The 21104-nt window shown below is 44.6% G+C and overlaps 1 protein-coding gene across 1 annotated transcript in view; it reads left to right on the top strand.

Annotated features, from left to right (window-relative positions):
* Positions 1-17660, top strand: part of LOC144508209 (nectin-3-like) — a 31544-nt gene extending 13884 nt beyond the window's left edge. The window contains exons 3-8 of the mRNA XM_078236025.1: positions 159-261; positions 2785-2921; positions 7536-7649; positions 14365-14411; positions 15661-15690; positions 16605-17660. Of these exons, the coding sequence (XP_078092151.1) occupies positions 159-261; positions 2785-2921; positions 7536-7649; positions 14365-14411; positions 15661-15690; positions 16605-16613 (440 nt within the window). The 3' untranslated portion in view covers positions 16614-17660. The remainder of the gene's footprint in view (positions 1-158; positions 262-2784; positions 2922-7535; positions 7650-14364; positions 14412-15660; positions 15691-16604) is intronic.
* The last annotated feature ends 3444 nt before the right edge of the window (positions 17661-21104 follow it).

Genomic DNA, 21104 nt, shown 5'->3' with positions numbered 1-21104 from the left:
CCTCATCCAGGTCATTTATAAAACATGTGGTTTTATTTTAGTATTGTAGAGTTAATAACTGTTTTTTGTTGCTGCGGCCACTTCTACAAATGTACAAAGTTGGATTTTTTGCGACACTGGAGGCACTGACCACATGAACACAATGATTTCCCCCATAGATCCACCGGAAGTGACCATAACACGCTATGATGGCAAAGAGGGTGTCATCCTCAGGTGTGTCGCGGAAGCCAATCCTCCAGCAACAACCTATTCTTGGCGAGGGTAAACATGTGTTGAATCCATTGAGAATTTCATTGTGTATATTTCTAAACTTGTGGGGATAATGGATGGTTCAGAAGTGTGATGTGCCTATTAAATGTCAGACAAATACACAATGGCAAGGTAATGGTTAAAGACTCACATTCCAACCATTATCTTGCAATTGTATCTTTGTCTATACTTGCCGTGTTTGTGAAACCTACCTCTCCACTCACCTGATGAAGGAGCAGTGCTCTGAAAGCCCGTGATTCCAGATAAACCTATTGGACTTTAACCTAGTGTTGTGAGACTTCTTAATGTGCCCACCCCAATCCAACGCCGGAATCTCCACATCATCTTTTTTTCATTCAATCGTGGGACATGTGCGTCGTTGCCTGGCCAGCATTTATTGCCCATCCCTAGTTGCCCGAGGGCGGTTAAGAGTCAACCACATTGCTGTGGCTCTGGAGTCACATGTAGGCAGACCAGGTAAGGACGGCAGATTTCCTTCCCTAACAGACTTTAGTGAACAGATAGGTTTTTCCGGTAATCGACAATGGTTTCATGGTCATCAGTAGATTCTTAATTCCAGATTTTGTTATGGAATTAGGGTGGGATTTGAACCTGGGTCCACAGAAAATTTGCTGAGTTTTTGGATTAATGGTCTCGCAATAATATCACTGGGCCGTCACCTACCCGACTTTCTGTTGCTGTTTTCAGAAACCCTTTTGACCCCTCAACCCCTACTCTTGATCTGACCCACTCATTTGTTTTAATGTCCTTCCTGAGGCCAGCACGGTGGCACAGTGGTTAGCACTCCTGTCTCACAGCGCCATGGACCTGGCTTCGATTCCCGCCTTAGATCACTGTCTGTGTGGAGTTTGCACGTTCTCCCCGTGTTTGCGTGGGTTTCCTCTGGGTGCTCAGTAAAACAGCTCAACAGTTTTCTGTTAACATGCAATATATCCACAAACATGCTCTCTCATGTAATCTGAACTCAATTAAACTGTTCAGTAGTTTCAATTGACATGTCATCATTTCACACACCCCTGCTCTGACTAGCAGTCGCACACACTCACAGTTCTCATGTGCTGAAACTCTGCAATATTTTCATTTTGGTTTTAACTTGTTCACTTAGGTGGGTGATTGATGCACTGGGGAATTGAATCAATTGGAATTGCTCCAGTTGGTGTAAGGAGATCCGGAGCACTTGGTGATTTATTGATATGGAGAAATTAATGCTGGGCGTGATTATCCTAGGCTGCTTTGTGAGGGAAGGGAGGAGACTCCAGGAGCTCTGAGGCAATATTCAAATTCTCTCTGGCCACTACTTTTATAAACCATTCCCGCTGCAATAAACACCAGTCGAGGTTGTAGCAGTTGTAAATCACATGTCATCATCCTCATGCTGATGCTGTTGGACTTCCAGAGATTACTCAGTTTACTGAACTTGCCTCTTTCTGCAGCTAATCTCAATGCGATTGTATTTGTGGATATAAGCTTGATGTTTATCATTGAGACAACATACACGGATTGTTCCTCTATCTCAGTGCTTCCGATCTTGATTATTACATCACGATTTAACCCAGAACATTTGTCCTTAACTCATTAATATCATCGATATCATTTATGCCCCATTATACACCCCTCCTGAGCACAGTCATGGGCATTCGGCCTCTGATCTTCAGGTAAGCGTTCTCCAAGGCGGCCTTCACGACACACGACAATGCAGAGTCGCTGAGCAGAGACTGATAGCCAAGTTCCGCACACATGAGGACGGCCTCAACTGGGATCTTGGGTTCATGTCACACTATCTGTAACCCCCACGACTTGCCTGGGCTTGCAAAATATCACTGACTGTCCTGGCTGGAGACAACACACATCTCTTTAATCTGTGCTTAACCCTCTCTCCACTCACATTGACTGTAATTTTAAGACATGATTACCTGTAAAGATTTGCATTCCAACCATTATTTTGTAAATTGAGTTTGTGTCTTTATATGCCCTGTTTGTGAACAGTAATCCCACTCACCTGACGAAGGAGCAGCGCTCCGAAAGTCGAGTGGCTTTTGCTCCCAAATAAACCTGTTGGACTTTAACCTGGTGTTGTGAGACTTCTTAGTTTAGTCACCAGAGCATTTCTTAAATGTACATTTTTGGCTTTTCCAAGGTTAGAAGTTTAACAACACCAGGTTAAAGTCCAACAGGTTTATTTGGTAGCAAAAGCCACACAAGCTTTCGGAGCTCTAAGCCCCTTCTTCAGGTGAGTGGGAATTCTGTTCACAAACAGAGCTTATAAAGACACAGACTCAATTTACATGAATAATGGTTGGAATGCGAATACTTACAACTAATCAAGTCTTTAAGAAACAAAACAATGTGAGTGGAGAGAGCATCAAGACAGGCTAAAAAGATGTGTATTGTCTCCGAAAGCTTGTGTGGCTTTTGCTACCAAATAAACCTGTTGGACTTTAACCTGGTGTTGTTAAACTTCTTACTGTGTTCACCCCAGTCCAACGCCGGCATCTCCACATCATGTTTTCCAAGGTTACCAGGAGTGAAGACAAGCACAAGAACAGTATTCGTAGAGGATGGGAGCAACGGAAACGTGAGCTGTCTTGTGACCAACTCAATCGGGACTGGAAAAGACACAATTGAGATAATATTTAAAGACTCCATTGAAGGTATTTATTAATGAATTGTAATAGAAAGTGACTGATGCCTTTCATTTTGTTCATGGACGCACTGGTGACAGAGGTTATTCAACAACCAATACCCGATTAGGTCATTGGAATAATGAGCTCACTTTGAAACTGGTGGAGATTGTGAGAGGTGCTGTAAAAATGTAATTTATTGTTTCAATGATGAGTGATTCACAGACTCAAAGCATCGGGCATCTTTTCAGAGCTACCATTTCACCAACTTTACCCCCAATCTTCTCGAGGAGCTGTTGCTTTCCCTGCTCTAATGACCCCTGGCTGACCTGAACACTGTTTCTACTTTCAGGGATGTGGGTGTCGCTGGCTTGGACCAGCATTTATAGTCCATCTCTAATTGCCCCTTGAGAAGGTGGGTGGTGAGCTGTTTTCTTGAACTGCTGCAGTCCCTGAGGTGTATGTACATCCACAGTGCTGTTAGGGAGGGCGTTCCCAGATTTTGGCCCAGCCACAGTGAAGGAACGGCGGATATAATTCTAAGTCAGGATGGTGGGTGACTCGGAGGGAAACCTCCAGGTGGTGGTGGTACTCCCAGCTCTTGTCATTCCAGATGGTAGGGGTCATGGTTTTGGAAGGTGCTGCCTAAGGAGCCTTGGTGAGTTACTGTATTATATCTTGTAGATGGTACACATGACTGCTACTGTGCATCAGTGGTGGAGGGAGTGAATGTTTGTGGAAGGGGCAGCAAGCAGGGCTGCTTTGTCCTGGATGGTGTCGAGCTTCTTGAGTGTTGTTGGAGCTGCACCCATCTAGGCAAGTGGGGAGTATTCAATCACACTCCTGACGTGTGCCGTGTAGATGGTGGATATGCTTTGGGAAGTTAGGAGGTGAGTTTCTCACCACAGGATTCCTAAGATTGTGGCTGCAGCATTTATATGACTTGTCCAGTTCAGTTTCTGGTCAATGGCAACCCGCCAGGATATTGACAGCAATAATTGAACCACGTTAGTTCCTTAATCAATAAAGTAATAACATGTGAAAATGTCATTAACATGTCTGCGTGGGTTTTCTCCGAGTGCTCAGGTTTCCCCCCACAGTTCAAAGGCATGCAGGTTTGGTGAATTGACCCGAGTGTCAGGAGGATTAGCAGGGTAAATGTGTGGGTTTATGGGAATAGGGCCTAGGTGGGATGTGGTCGGTACAGTCTTGATGGACCAAATGGCCTCCTTCTGTACTATCGGGATTCTATGGTGATGTTCTGGCTGGTGGGGCTTGGGGATTTGAACCCACACCTGTCTTTGGTTCACCTGCAATATTCCATCAAAAAAACATCCTTCTCAATTCCAATATTTCCTTCTGGTAAGAATGAATAATTCCATTAATTAGGTGACAATTTGAGCACATTTTAAATCAGATAAGTTACTTTGTGGATACAATTTGAATTGTTAGATATTACAACATTTAATTATGAGACACAGTGTTGGGGCCGTCAACGTCCATTCAGTTTGTTTTCAATCATCCTGGTTATTGTATTCTCCACTGACAGTGGAATTGGTGATCGATCATAGCATCAATACCCAGTGTGACGATACTGTGCCTTTAAGGAATGTATTTGTGTCACATTTCTTGTGCAGGGATTTTTTAAGAAGTCAGTCCCAGTTACCCAGTGCCGCTCTGCCTATAACCACATGTTGATGCTAAAGAATCAATCCTAATTGCTGGAGTGTTTGTTTTAATCTGGGTTCATGCAGTTTGATTCCTTCAGGGTTTTCCCCTGGGGTTTTTCAGAGTGGGGTTTGATTTGGTTCATTGACAAGATGACTCAAGTGATTGGCGAGGACTAGACTCACAGAGGGAGTCAATCACAGTGGCTGCTTGGAGTCTTTGGAGAGGAGTAGCTCTATGCCTTTCTCTACCTCTCTTTGGAGATTGGAGTCTGGGACTTTCCAGAATATAGGTCTCTTCCTCTGAACTTCTGCTGTTTGAAGATAGATCTTTCCCTGGAGGCTGCTGTATGGGAGTCAGAAGACAGGTGACTTTCTGTATTTCTGTCCGGAGTTGTTCAAAGGCTGGAAGTCTCGCACCTATGTAAGCCTATGTGTGTTGCGCTGATTCTGACAAAAACAATACATGTCTGTGGGGGACATTGCTTAAATTGGAACTGTAGAAATAGCTAACAATTAAGATTTATACATTTCGTCATTTTTAAATATTTGAACTGGTAAAAACTATGTTAATTTTTTTTTTGTATTTTAACTGCGTTGGAAAGTGATTGGGAAGGAGGCCCTTGCTTACAGAAATGCCGCAATGATGTCCCGGTTTGAATTGGCAGGGGGGTGGGGGCGGCTGGAGGGGCATCCTCCATTGCTCTAAAAATAGTACAGCAATTATCATGGGGGATTTTCATCTACATATCAACTGGTCAAACCAGTTCAGTCAAGGCAGCCTTGAGGAGGAGTTCATAGAATGTATTCGCGATAGCTTCCTTGACCAGTATGTAATGGAACCTACGAGGGAACAAGTTATCCAAGATCTGGTCCTGTTTAATGAGACAGGAATAATTAATGATCTGGCAGTTAGGGATCCTCTCGGAAGAGGTGATCACAGTATGGTTGAAGTTAAAATACAGATGGAGAGTGAGAAGGTAAAATCCAATACCAGCGTCTTCTGCTCAGACAAAGGGGACTGCAAAGGGATGAGGGAGGCGTAGGCTAAGGTAGACTGGAAGCAAAAACTTTACGGTGGGGCAATTGAGGAACAGTGGAGGACTTTCAAAGCGATCTTTCACAGTGCTCAGCAAACGTATATAGCAGTGATAAGGAAGGACTGTAGAAAAAGAGATAATCAGCCATGGATATCTAAGGAAATAAAGGAGGGTATCAAATTAAAAGAACATGCATCCAAAGTGGCAAAGATTGGTGGGAAACGAGAGGATTGGAAAATCTTTTGAGGTCAGCAGAAAGCCACAAAAAAGCTATAAAGAAAAGTAAGATGGATTATGAGAGTAAACGAGCTCAGAATATAAAAACAGATCGCACAAGTTTCTACATATATATAAAACGAAAAAGAGTGGCTAAAGTAAATATTGGTCCTTTGGAGGACGAGAAGGGGGATGTAATAACTGGAAATGAGAAAATGGCTGAGGCATTGAACAGGTATTTTGTGTCGGTCTTCACAGTGGAAGACACAAATAACATGCCAAAAATTGATGACAGGAAGGCTATGGCAGGTGAGGAACTAGAAACTATCATTATCACGAAAGAGGTAGTTTGGGCAAGTTAATGGGGTTAAAGGTAGACATGTCTCCTGGTCCTGATGGAATGCATCCCAGGGTACTAAAAGAGATGGCGGGGGAATAGCAAATGCACTAGTGGTAATTTACCAAAATTCGCTGGACTCTGGGGTGGTTCCCGCAGATTGAAAAACAGCAAATGTGACGCCACTGTTTAAAAAAGGAGGGAGACAAAAGATGTGTAACTATAGGCCGGTTAGCTTAACTTCTGGGTGTCCTGGTGCAAGAGTCACAAGGAGTTGGTTTGCAGGTGCAGCAGGTAATAAGAAGGCAAATGGAATTTTGTCCTTCATTGCTCGAGGGATGGAGTTTAAAAACAGCGATGTTATGTTGCAGCTGTATAAGTTGCTGGTGAGGCCACACCTGGAGTACTGTGTACAGTTTTGGTCTCCTTACTTGAGAAAGGATATACTGGCACTGGAGGGGGTGCAGAGGATATTCACCAGGTTGATTCCGGAGTTGAGAGGATTTGCTTATGAGGAGAGACTGAGTAGTCTGGGGTTATACTCATTGGAATTCAGAAGAATGAGGGGAGATCTTACAGAAACATATAAAATTACGATGGGAATAGACAAGATAGAAGCAGGGAAGTTGTTTCCACTGGCAGGTAAAACCAGAACTAGGGCCTCAAAATAAGGGGAAGCAGATTTAGGACTGAGTTGAGGAGGAACTTCTTCACACAAAGGGTTGTGAATCTGTGGAATTCTCTGCCCAGTGAAGCAGTTGAGGCTACCTCATTGAATGTTTTTAAGGCAAGGATAGATAAATTTTTGAACAGTAAAGGAATTAAGGGTTATGATGAACGGGCGGGTGAGTGGAGCTGAGTCCACGAAAAGATCAGCCATGATCTTATTGAATGGCGGAGCAGGCTTGAAGGGCCAGATGGCCAACTCCTGCTTCTAGCTCTTATGTTCTTATGTCCTTATTGCCCTGCAGGTGACCGCTGACTCAATTAGCCCCCTCACTGCATCTGGGTTTCCTCCCAGTTCTCCGATTGCCTCCCACAGTCCAAAGATGTGCAGGTTAGATGGGTTGAACTCACTGAATTACCCCTCAGTGTCCAAAAGATATGTAGGTTAGGGATCGGCCCTGGTGAAAGCGTAGGGTTACGGGGATAGAGCTGAGTGTGAGCCTGGGTATGATGCTCTTCCGGAGAGGCGGCGCTGACTCAATGGGCTGAATGGCCTCCTTCTGCACTGTAGGTATGCAGGGAAACAAGCTTTGTCCCCGTCACTGGGCAAAAACCTGGATAATGGAAGCAAGGAGATTGACATGAATCACAGCAGGGATTTATTGGATATCTCCATTGTGTTAATTATTTCCATGTTCGCCTTGTGCTACATCCACAGGTCACGCCATTGGGAAAACCATCATCCTCAGCGTGGCAGTGGGAGTGTTGTTGCTGGTTGTTCTTGCCACGATTCTCATCGTCCTCCTCATCAGAAGAAAACGCAAAGCAGCAGGTAAGTTCTCAGAGAATGAAAGGTGAAGTTAGATACCTGCACAGTTACAGGTATCTCACCTGGGCACAGGTATTCAATACTTCCACCATATCATCTTCCAACCTTCTGAGGTGGGGAAGCATGGTGGCACAGTGTTTAGCACAACACCAGGGGCCCGGGTTCGATTCCTGGCTTGGGTCACCGTCTGTGCGGAGTCTGCATGTTCTCCCCATGTCTGTGTGGGTTTCCTCCAGGTGCTCCGGTTTCCTCCCACAATCCGAAAGACGTGCTGCTTAGGTGCATTGGCCGTGCTAATTTCTTCCTCAGTGTACCCGAACAGGCGCTGGAGTGTGGTGACGAGGGGATTTTCACAATAGCTTCCTTGCGGTGTTACTGTAAGGCTACTTGTGACACTCATATGTAAACTTTAAACTTTAAAGCTTTATTGTTTACTCTGATCTCAATTTTTTCCCTGCCACTTGCTTTCTCTCATTATTTCTATCCCTGAGGATTGTCTATTGGCCAAGAATTTACCATAGGGTTGCAAACTATGTTGTGTAAATTTCCTCCCAGCCCACTTACTAAAATGAATCTATTCCCTCCTCCGAGATTCCCTCTCTCTGTTGCTTCTATTGCTGTGATGCTGCCCTCCATTCGCTGCCTCTGGTATGTATGTCTTCCTTTTCCCGCAGCTGAGGACCCCCCACCATTCCCCATCAGGGTGACCAGGGCCCTTCCCTCCGCCTGCCTCTTCACTCTCCCTGTCCCCCCTTCCCTCCGTCCCCCCCAAAGCCTCTGATGTGGTCAGGCTTGCCCTCACCTTCTACCCCACAGGCCAATCAACAGATCACTGTCCGCCATTTCCACCACTGCCAGTGTGATGCCACCCGCCTGGCTCATCCCCCCCCCCCCCCTCCCTTCACGCATCCTGAGGGGGACCGATCCCTTCCCAGCTCATTAATCCATGGTGAGCAACTACCCCTCCCCTTCCACCCACACTTTCCAGCGCAGGAGAGATGCAACCCTCACCTTGTTACCTCTTCCCTTTCTCCATGCCTGGGAACGCTCCTTCAGGTGAAACATCGGCTGACTTGTACTCCTTCCAGTTTATCATATTACTTTCTGGTCTCCTTTAACTGGGCAATTGGAGGCCCATTGACGGTGACTTAGGAAATCACTTCCTTCTCAGTGCTCCAGAATTTCCGGTCACCTGTCATTTGAGTCCTACCCCGTGCCCCCACTGCCACTTTCACACTGATCTCTCTGCCCTCAATCTGCTACAAGTGTTGCTGTAAAGTCCGATGCAAGTCAGGTGCTAAGCAATGCAAATACCTTTCCGTTCAGCCCGCCACAACCTTCTGCACTCAATTTTGAAGTCAACAGTTCCAGATCATAACCGCAGCTTCAGTTGCTTGGACATGCCACTTCCTGCTGTTGCCATTCACACCTCCTCTATCCCCATCTTCTCCCACTTTTACCTTTTGCCACCAGTTTCTCAGTGTCCAGATCACCAACAGCCTGTCCTGGTCCCTCCACGCCAATGCTGAATTTAAGAAAGTCCACCAATGCCTCTAATTTCTCAGGAAGCTAAGGAAATTCAGCATGTCCGCTCTGACCAATTTTTACAGATGCACCATGGAAAGCATCCAATCTGCATGCATCACAGCTTGGTATGGATCCTTCTCTGACCAAGACTGCAGACACTACAAAGGGTCATGAACAAAGCCCAGCCCATCACTCCAGCCTCCCATCCATTGATTCCGTCTACACTTCCCGCTGTCTTGGAAAAGCAGCCAGTAAAATCAAGGACCCCAAGCACACCGGACATATTCTCTTCCAATTTCTTTCATCTGGAAAAAGAAACAAAAGTCTGAGGTCACGTACCAACCGAGCCAAGAACAGCTTCTTCCCTGCTGCCTTCAGACATTTAAATGGACCTATCTTGTTTCAAGCTGATCTTTCTCTACCTTCTGGCTACATTCTGCACTCTCTCCTTTCCTTCTCCCCTAATGCGCTGAGTGCTGCCAGACTGTGAGGACTGCTTTTGGAGTTGGGTGAACACAGGGAGTTCGGTGAAACAGGCAGCAGAGGCTACAAGGGAGGGTGCTGATTGGTCAGTAAGTGTTTCTTTTTGCTCTTGGCATTGTAGTTGTTGTTGTTGTACACTACAATCGTGTTTCTGTGTAATTTCTATGGTTTATAGTTTGAAAAGGTTATATTCGGTAGTAACAAGGAGCAGGAAAGAATTGGATATAACCTGAAACAAAACATCTTGCAAAAGTTTAAGTTAAAGGGGTAAGACATGACAGCAGAGCTCCAAGCCGTGGTTTTCTCCTCTTGCTCCATGTGGCAGGCTGGGGACAGTTCCAGTCCCCTGGGTCAGCATGTGTGCAGGAAGTGTCTCCAGCTCCTAGAAGCTCGAGTTTCAGAGCTGGAGCAGTGGCTGGAGACATTGTGGAGCATCTGCCAGTCAGAGAGTATCGTGGATAGCACGTATAGAGAGGTGGTCACACCGCAGGCTCAGACTCCGCAGGCAGGAAGGGAATGCATGACCACCAGACAGAGCAAGAGAGATAGGCAGGTAGTGCAGGAATCTCCTGTGGCCATTCCCCTGCAAAACAGATAAATGGCTTTGGATACTGTTGAGGGGAATGACCTCTCTCAGGAAAGCAGCAGCAGCCAAACTCGTTGCATCATGGTTGGTTCTTCTGCAGAGGAGGGGGGTAAAATGTGTGCCAGTGCAATAGTTATAGGGGATTCAATTGTAAGGGGAATAGACAGGCGCTTCTGTGGCCGCAAACAAGACTCCAGGATGGTATGTTGCCTCCCTGGTGCTCGGGTCAAGGATGTCTTGGAGCGGCTGTGGGACATTCTGAAGGGGGAGAGCGAACAGCCAGTGGTCGTAGTACACATTGGTACAAATGACATAGGTACAAAAAGGATGAAGTTCTAAAAGCAAAATACAGGGAGCGAGGGAGAAAGTTAAGAAATCGGACCTCAAAGATAGTGATCTCAGGATTACTACCGGTGGCACGTGCTAGTCAGAATAGAAATGACAGGATATATCGGATAAATACGTGGCTGAAGAGATGGTGTCGGGGAGAGTCTCAGATTCCTGGGGCATTGGGACTGGTTCTGGGGGAGGTGGGACCTGTACAAATTGGACGGGTTACACCTGGGCAGGACTGGAACTGATGTCCTGGGAGGGGTGTTTGCTCGAGCGGTTGGCACGGGTTTAAACTAATATGCCAGGGGAATGGGAACCTAAGTAAGGAGTCCGATAAGGAGGGAGCAAGGACAAAATGTGGCGAGAAGGTTCCAATTACATCAAAAATAAGAAAATAGTTAAAAGGAAGGAGAACTCAGGAGATATTATTAATGGAAGCGTTAGAATTCAAAAAGAAGGTACAAAAACTAGCAAAAGAGAACTTTATCTGAATGCTCGTAGCATTCAAAACAAGGTAAATGAGTTGACGGCACAAATCATTGCGAACGAGTATGATTTGGTGGCCATTACAGAGACATGGTTGCAGGATGGTCACGACTGGGAGTTAAATATCCAGGGGTATCAAACTGTTCGGAGAGACTGACAGGAAAGTAAGGGAGTTGGTGTGGCTCTGATATTTAAGGATGACATCAGGGTGGTAGGGAGAGATGATATAGATTCTATGGAAAATAAGGTTGAATCCATTTGGGTGGGAATTAGAAATAGTAAGGAGAAAAAGTCACTGACAGGCGTAGTCTATAGGCCACCAAATAATAACATAATGGTGGGGGCGAGAAATAAACAAAGAAATAACAGATGCATGTAAAAATGGGGGATTTTAATCTACATAACAATTGGTCAAACCAGGTCGGTCAAGGCAGCCTTGAGGAGGAGCCCACAGAATGTATCCACGATAGCTTCCTTGAACAGTATGTAATGGAACCTACGAGGGAGCAAGCTATCCGAGATCTGGTCCTGTAAAATGAGATAGGAATAATTAATGATCTTACATCTTAATGATCAGTTAGGAATCCTCTCAGAAGAAGCGATCACAGTATGGTTGAATTTAAAATACAGATGGAGCGTGAGAAGGTAAAATCCAATAGCAGTGTCTTGTGTTTAAACAAAGGAGACTAAAATGGGATGAGGGAGGAGTTGGCTAAGGTAGACTGGGAACAAAAACTTTATGGTGGGACAATTGAGGAACAATGGAGGACTTTCAAAGCGAATTTTCACAGCGCTCAGCAAAAGTATATAGAAATGATAAGGAAGGACTGTAGAAAAAGAGATAATCAGCCATGGATATCGAAGGAAATAATGGAGGATATCAAATTGAAAGAAAATGCATACCAAGTGGCAAAGATTAGTGGGAAACTAGAGGATTGGGAAAACTTTAAAGGTCAGCAGAAAGCCACAAAAAAACTATAAAGAAAAGTAAGATGGATTATCAGAGTAAACTAGCTCAGAATATAAAAACAGAAAGCAAACGTTTCGACAAATATATAAAATGAAAAAGAGTGGCTCAAGTAAACATTGGTCCTTTAGAGGATGAGAAGGGGGATGTAATAACTGGAAATGAGAAAATGGCTGAGGCATTGAACAGGTATTTTGTGTCGGTCTTCACAGTGGAAGACACAAATAACATGCCAAAAATCAATGACAGGAAGGCTATGGCAGGTGAGGACCGAGAAACTATCATTATCACGAAAGAGGTAGTGTTGGGCAAGCTAATGGGGCTAAAGGTAGACAAGTCTCCTGGTCCTGATGGAATGCATCCCAGGGTACTAAAAGAGATGGCGGGGGAAATAGCAAATGCATTAGAGGTAATTTACCAAAATTCGCTGGACTCGGGTGGTTCCCGCAGATTGGAAAACAGCAAATGTGACGCCACTGTTTAAAAAAGGAGATAGACAAAAGGTGGGTAACTATAGGGTGGTTAGCTTAACTTCTGTAGTCGGGAAAATGTTTGGATCTATCATCAAGGAAGAAGTAGCAAGACATCTGCAGATAAGTTGTCCCATTGGTAAGACGAAACATGGGTTCATGGAGGGCAGGTCATGTTTGACTAATTTGGTGGAATTCTTTGAGTAGATTACATGTGCAGTGGAACAATGGGGAACCTGTGGATGTGGTGTATCTGGATTTCCAGTAGGCATTTGACAAGGTGCTGCACCAACGACTGCTGCATAAGATAAAGGTGCACGGTGTTACTGGTAATGTATGAGCATGGATAGAGGATTGGTTAACTAACAGAAAGCAAAGAGTGGGGGTAAATGGGTGTTTTTCTGGCTGGTGATCAGTGACTAGTGGTGTGCCTCAGGGATCAGTGTTGGGACCGCAATTGTTTACGATTTACAGAGATGATTTGGAGTTGGGGACCAAGTATGGTGTGTCAAAGTTCACAGATGACACTAAGATGGGTGGCAGAGCAAAGTGTGCAGAGGACGCTGAAAGTCTGCAAAGGGATATAGATAGTCTAAGTGAGTGGCAGATGAAGTACAATGTTGGTAAATGTGAGGTCACTCATTTTGGTAGGAATAACAGTAAAATGGACCATTATTTAAATTGTAAAAAATTGCAGCATGCTGCTGTGTAGAAGGACCTGGGTGTCCTGGTGCAAGAATCACAAGGAGTTGGTTTGCAGGTGCAGCAGGTAATAAGAAGGCAAATGGAATTTTGTCCTTCATTGCTAGAGGGATGGAGTTTAAAAACAGCGATGTTATGTTGCAACTGTATAAGGTGCTGGTGAGGCCAAATACCTGGAGTACTGTGTAGAGTTTTGGTCTCCTTACTTGAGAAAGGATATAGTGGCATTGGAGGGGGTGCAGAGGAGATTCACTAGGTTGATTCCGAAGTTGAGTGGGTTGGCTTATGAGGAGAGACTGAGTAGACTGGGGCTATATTCACTGGAATTCAGAAGAATGAGGGGAGATCTTATTGAAACATATAAGATTATGAAGAGAATAGATAAGATAGAAGCAGGGAAGCTGTTTCCACTGGCGGGTGAAACTAGAACTGGGGGACATGGCCTCAAGATAAGGGGGAGCAGATTTCGGACTGAGTTGAGGAGGAACTTCTTCACACAAAGGGTTATGAATCTGTGGAATTCCCTGCCCAGTGAAGCAGTTGAGGCTACCTCATTGAATGATTTAAGGCAAGGATAGATACATTTTTGAACAGTAAAAGAATTATGGGTTATGGTGAGTGGGCGGGTAAGTGGAGCTGAATCCACGAGGAGATCAGCCATGATCTTATTGAATGGCGGAGCAGACTCGAGGGGCCAGATGGCCTGCTCCTGCTCTTAGTTCTTACATTGTAACGTTCGTCTGTACTCAATGAAGGGTATGCTTTGTCTTTCGAGTGCACAAGAAACAATACTTTTCTCTGTATCCCAATGCATGTGACAAGAATAAATCAAATCAAATCAAAACCATTGCCATAATCCTATAGTCTCTCAAATCGTTTTAAGGTTGTTGCATTCGCTCGCTACATGTCCCTCAGTTCTGGTGAAAGCAATATCACCTGAAACATTTACTCTGTTTCTCTCTCCATCTCAGCCGCCTGGTCTGTTGGGAATTCCTAGCATTTTCAGTTTATTAATTTCAGATTTCTCGTTTCTGCCGTATCTGGCTTTTGTACCCTCCGTTAGAATTGGTGAGCTGGTTTACACCAGTGTCTGCCTGACCTTCAGCAGGGAGAACAACAAACTCGAATGTGTAATGATACAAATCTCCCATTTCATTCATTCAGCAGAAACCTACGTCAACAGTTCATTTCAAAGGCACAGAATCGAGCAGGTAATTGACTGATTAGTTTCATCATTTCAGCTCCCGACCAAACATTTCGCCGCAGGATTGCGAGTATGAACCATGTTGCCCCCAATAGATAGAAATCGGTGTTAGGGTTTAACATCATCTAGTTCACGCCTTGGTGACAATGTTCATCAAGTTAGTGAAGTGGAAATCTGCAAAGATTCTCGGGAATATCTCTGGGATATCATTTCACCAAAAAATATTGATCCATCAGTCTTGAATCGGAGAAGGGCAAAGCGCTTCGCCGACTGTCACCAGGTTTGTACGAACTTAAGATTATTTGTAACAGATTCCGAGGGAATATATTTTGTGCGTCACATTGTTTAGAGCTGGGAGGGTGAGCTGGAAAGGTGGTGGAAGCAAATTCATGAGTAACTTTGAGAAGACGATTGGAGAAATAAGAAGCATTGAGATGAGCACTTGAGACGCCAAAGTATACAAGCCTACGAACCAAGTGCTGTCATGTGTCATGAGAATTGATGGATGCTTGATGGTTACAGACCAAAATGGGATGGGAAAAGATAGGTGCTTGATGGCTGGCACAGACACGATGGACCGTAAGGCCTCTTTCGCTGCTGTAAAGTACCATGACGGTGACCAATAATTCAGAAGGAAGAGTGAGCAAGATTATATAGAAATATCAAAGATCTCACACTCATGGGCTGTGGAAGATATTTCAGAACAGCATGACTTCAAGATTCTATGAATTATTCCCATTTACTATTTGCCACATGGAGAAGGGTTGAAGCTGTGATCTATCTGTTAATTGATTACATAGAATTCCCCTCTCTCCCCCGTTTACATCTGTGCCTTGTGCCTTTTTGTTTACTCATTCATTGGACATGGGTGTCGCTGGCTGGCCAGCATTTATTGCCCATCCCTAGCTGCCCGAGTGCAGTTGAGAGTCAACCGCATTGCTGTGGCTCTGGAGTCACATGTAGGCCAGACCAGGTAAGGACGGCAGATTTCCTTCCCTGAAGGACATCAGTGAACCAGATGCGTTTTTCCGGCAATGGTTTCATGGTCATCAGTAGATTCTTAATTCCTGATTTTTTAAATTGTATTCAAATTGCACCATCTACCGTGGCGGGATTTGAACCCTGGTCCCCAGAACATTAGCTGAGTTTCTGGAATAATAGTCCAGCGATAATAACACTAGGCCTTGCCTTTTCCTTTCTGTCCAAGACAACTTCTGAATGTTCCCACATTGAACCGTATCCAATTTCTATTCCAGGATTCACCTCAGCTGCCTGGATCATACATGGTAAGCAGAACACACACACATATCAAGTGAAACTTTATTTCATTGAATCATCATTATTGATTTACTAACAAATTTTACGCGTGGCGCCTCCCCACAGGGTCTGAATTTAGCAGACGAATCGCCATACAGTGAAATACACAGGTATACCTCATTCTGTATCAATTGTCAGTAGATCCACCGTCATCATGTATATATTTTTTTATTATCTTTCCTTCTCTGCGCCTATCTCTTTCTCCATTACCTGACTGTGAATCTGCAAGTCTGCCTGTCTGACCATCTGTCAGTTTATCAGTCTGTCGGTGAGTCAGTCTGTCAGTCAGCCAGTCAGTCTGTCTGTATGGCTGTCTGTCAGACTTTGTTCCACTGTCACTCTGTCTCTCTGTGAATGTATCAATCTGTCAGTCAGTCTGCCAGTCAATCTGTCTGTCCAGCTGTCTATCTGATTCCCTGACAGTCAAACTGCCTGTCATTATATCAGTCTGTCAGTCAGCCTGTCAGTCGATCTGTCCAGCGGTCTGACTGTCCAATTCTCTGTCAGGAAAACTGGGCTGTCAGTCTGGCTCTCTGTCAATTTGTCAGTCTGACTGTCTGTCTGCGATCAGCCTGTCTGACTATCTGTCAATTAGTCAGTCTGTAAGACTTACAACCTGACTGTCTGCCTGTCTTCTATAAGTTTGTCTGTCTCACTATCTGACGTTCAGGAAGTCTGTTAGTCAACCAGTTTATTAGTATTTCAGTCAGTCTGTCAATCTGTCAGTCAGTCAGACGTCTCCCTGTCTGTTAGCCTCTATGACTCTGTCTCACTAACATTCTCTTCCTCCAGAGTTTTCCATTATCAATCAATATTAAACTCTTCCTTTTACTTTATAAATATTGATCCCAGACATCTAACATTTATTTATTTATTTTTTCAGCTAAGGTGATCACAATACAAGAACAAACACCCCTCACCCAGACCCAGGACAGTGATCCATTCTCCTCTTGGTTCCAGCCCATCAATATTATTGTATAAAGTCCCCTGAAGGTGCAATGCTACAACACAAGTGTCAGGGACAATTGCCACACCTTGAGCTTTGCTGACTGAGTGCAGCAGTAAATCTCTGCGCTGATAATCCAGATTGCCATCTATCTAATGAGATCGCTCTAATACTTGCAACTTGATGTCGCTGTTTCTATTACCCGCATTTTCCAGTCAGAGTCCACTGAGATTTCATGTATAGTATTTAAAACTGGAAGTGCTGGATACACTCAGCAGATATGGTAGCACTGGGGGAGAGAGAAACAGTTCACCTTTCGAGTCCAGTATGGCTTCTTTCTCACTATTATAATATATTTGTCGATGACACATATTTGCTTTCCACTCACATATTTGCCTTTAATTCGTTTTCAATTTTTAAGGTAACATCTCCCATCCCAGCCACGTTACCCCAGCCCCATTCATCTCCTTGTCCATAATCTGGCAGCAATATTTGAGTTATGTGTTTCTGTGCAGGATGGATTGTAGCAGTTTGTTTTGCTATTATCGGAGCTGTTCTGTCTGTATACAGCAGCACTGTATTGTTACTGCAGCAGTATAACTGATCCTGATTGCTGCAATGTTTGGTTTAATCTTCACAATGACATTTTCTCCTGAGCTGATTTGGAGGAGGCAGAAATGGCCATGTCGCCTTGTATCCCCAACCCCCATTCATCTCCTGTCCATGATTTTGCAACGTTATTTTAGTCAGGTCATAATAGCTTCGGATTGGTGGACAATGCCTCGCATGTATCCAGTGGGAGTTTCCCAACGGGCACCTTGTTCTCCGAAGACCCATTGCCGTATTCACAAAGGTGCGCCACTCTTGTGTGACTGCAGGGAGTCCCTACATTGAAACCAATGATTTGCGATGAAATTGTTGCTTTATTTTATTGTTGCAATAACTGCAATGGTGTATCATCTCAATAAATAACTCACTCGTGATGATGGAAATTGATACCTTTTTTTGCAGCCAATGAAATATTTCTAACGTAGAAAACAGAATTAGGAGGAGCCCATTTGGGCCTTCATGGCTGATCATCCAGCTGATCCAGCCTTTCCCCACAGATCATTTGATCCCTTTCGCCCCAAGAGTTATTTCTGACGGCTTCCAGAAAACATACAGGGCCGAATTTTGCAGTCCCGCCCACCACGAGAATCGGAGCGGGTGAGGGGCAGACCATGGAAAGATCGTTGACCTTGGGCGAGATATTCTGGTTTCAGGATAAGCACAACCAGAAAATCCCATCCATAATGTTGCTTTCTGTTGGAGTGAATTCCACAGGCTCACCACTCTCTGGGTGAAGAAATATCTTCTTATCTCTGTCCTAAATGGTCCACCATGTCTCCTCAGACTGTGACCACTGGTTCTGGACTGTCCCACCATCGGGGACATCCTCCCTGCATATACCCTGTCCAGTCCTATTAGAATTTTACAAGTTTCTATGAGACTCCCCTTCATTCGTCTGAATTCCAGCAAAGACCTTCCTAACTGACTTAATCTCTCCTCATATGTCAGTCCCAGGAATCAGTCTGGTAGAACTGTGGACAGGAGAGCAACCAAATTGAGCACAGCAAGATCCCAGATAGAGCAAAGTGTTAATTAGCAGGGAATCTAATTTTTTTTTTTGTAATCAGTGCTATTTGGGAGATAAATGTTGGTTTGTACAGTGAAGGCAAGATTTCCTGCTGTACTTCAAGATTGTACAATGTTTCTTGGGAAAGCATCATATGGCTTTTTCAAAAAAAAGCTCCCAGCTGGATAACAGCATCTCCAACAATGCTGCATTCCTTCACTATTGCAGGAGGACTTGCACCGAGAGGTTACTCATTCAAAACCAATGGCATTACCAAATCCTGATGTGGAGATGCCGGCGTTGGACTGGGGTAAACACAGTAAGAGTTTTAACAACACCAGGTTAAAGTCCAACAGGTTTATTTGGTAGCAAATGCCATTAACGGCATTTGCTACCAAATAAACCTGTTGGACTTTAACCTGGTGTTGTTAAAACTCTTACTGCATTATCAAATCCACCATGGCTCAAACTTTGGCAATGAACACTTCTAGATTCAACCATTCCTGTGCTCCGAATGTGGGAAGCGTTCCTGTTGTGTGCTAGGAATTTGTTGTTGAACCATTAAAGCCATAGAGTCCCATAGAATCATCGAATCACGAGATTGCAGAAAGAGGCCATTCAACCCATCAAGACTACCAACTCAACAAAGGACTGTTCCACTCAGGCCCTCCCATGAGCCCTATCCCGTATCCAGCGCATTCACCATGGCTAATCCATATCTTTGGACACAAAGGGTGGAGTTTTACCGGCACGTCCGCCTGAGGTTCGTATGATCCCGACCGAAGCCAATGGAGAATACTGTTCTCTGAGCCTTGCTCGCTCCCAGCCCCCGGAATTGGGGAGGGCGTGCCGGTAAAATTCCTGTGTCAGAGTCAACTTAGCATGGCCAGTCCACCTAACCTGAACATCTTGGACACAGAGGGACAATTTAGCATGGCCAATCTCCCTAACCTACACATCGTTAGACACCAAGGGGCAACTTTGCATGGCCAATCCACCTGACCTACACACCTTTGGACAATAAAGGTCAATTTAGCATGGCCAATCCATCTAACCTAAACATCTTTGGACACAAAGGGACAATTTATCATGGCCAATCTCCCTAACCTACTCATCGTTAGACAGCAAGGGGCAATGTTGCATGGCCAATCCACCTAACCTACACATCTTTGGACAATAAAGGGCAATTTAGCATGGCCAATCCAACTAACCTACACATCTTTGGACAATAAAGGGCAATTTAGCATGGCCAATTCCCATAACCCACTCATCTTGAGACATGAAGACAGAATTTTGCATGGCTAATCCAAACCTGCACACCTTTGGACAATAAGTGGCAATTTAGCATGGCCAATTCCCCTAACCTACACATCTTTGGATTCAAAGGAGCAATTTAGCATGGCCAATTCCCCTAACCTACACATCTTTGGATTCTAAGGGACAATTTAGCATGGACAATCCATCTAACCTGCATATCTTTGGAGGGGAGGAAACTGGAGCACCCAGAGAAATTCCTCGTAGGCGCGGGGGAAACATGCAAACTCCACACAGTCACCTAAAACTGCAATTGAACCCAATGTGTTGGCTAGGTGGATTGGAAGTGTTAAATATGTTGGGTTACGGGCTGGGGAATTGGCTGTTCCTTCACTGTGGCTGGGTCAAAATCCTGGAACTCCCTCCCGAACAGCACTGTGGGTGTACCTGCACCACACAGGACTGCAGCGGTTCAAGAAGTCAGGCACCACCACCTTCTCAATAAATGCTGTCCTAGCCAGTAAAACCCACATCCCTTGAATGAAAATGCTTGGATGGTTTTCAAGAGAATATTGAGATGTCTCCTTATTAATGATCACCTGAAGCTTGCAACTGGAATAAGGTAAAATAAGAACAGAACCCCCTCATCGTGGATATTTATTCAGTGTTATCAAATATTCACATGCATTTGAATATACTTGAAACCATTTTCCCAGCATAGTTTTCAATCTGTCATTTCACTGAGACAAGAGGAGGTTATTCCAACTTTGAAGCCTTGTAATAAAACTGATGTTGATTGAATCAATGATGCGTATCAACATCACCCGAGTTTCTGGTCCCACAGCACCTGTTTATCAGCAGCTCTGAAAGGCAAGGTGGTCTCTCGAGCCATTGAATTCTGACAGAGATTTGGGGTGTCAAATTCAGACAGAGCAGGTCAGAGTAGACAGAAGAGCGAGAGACAGAGGAATTAATCTCTGGAGCAGTTTGAGACCTGATGGCTGGACAAGTCTAACAGGGATGGGGGATCATTCACCGTCACCAGTGGGCAGATGGCAGGCATTACCGAATTTACCAAGAGATGGGCCAGTGAGGTTAAATGATGTGAAGATACTGTGCCGTTAAGAGATGTATTTTAAATTTGTTTCTTTGCAGTTTTGTTTTAAGTAGGCCTGACCTTTTTATTATTGTTGCCATGATGTCTGAACTAGTATCCTTTATTGTCGCTGAAGCCATATAATGGGTCTTTTGTTTCTATTAACCTGGGCCTAATGCAGTGTCCTGGAGTTTTATGACCCTTTTGGAATTGTTGGGTGGAGCCTAATTGACAGGTCAGGTGGTACCTTGGGTCAGTTTTTCTTTTCACAGGAGGTTTTAGTTTCAGTTCGCTTGGAAGCTGTTTGGACCGCAGACTGAAAGCGGTTCTCTCTGTCTCTCTCCGGAGTGAAAATTCTGCTGTCGGTGAGGTGCAGCGAGAAGCTAGGGGCGAGCAGTTTCTCTGTGCCTCTGAAGGTGTGCTGGAAGTTCCAGGGCTAGGATCCAACATTTTAAAGGACCAGATCACAGCA

This window comes from Mustelus asterias, chromosome 20 (assembly GCF_964213995.1).
Source record: "Mustelus asterias chromosome 20, sMusAst1.hap1.1, whole genome shotgun sequence".
Taxonomy (NCBI): domain Eukaryota; kingdom Metazoa; phylum Chordata; class Chondrichthyes; order Carcharhiniformes; family Triakidae; genus Mustelus; species Mustelus asterias.
The sequence above is the reverse complement of the archived record's forward strand: the minus strand, read 5'-3'. Positions and strand labels throughout refer to the sequence as shown.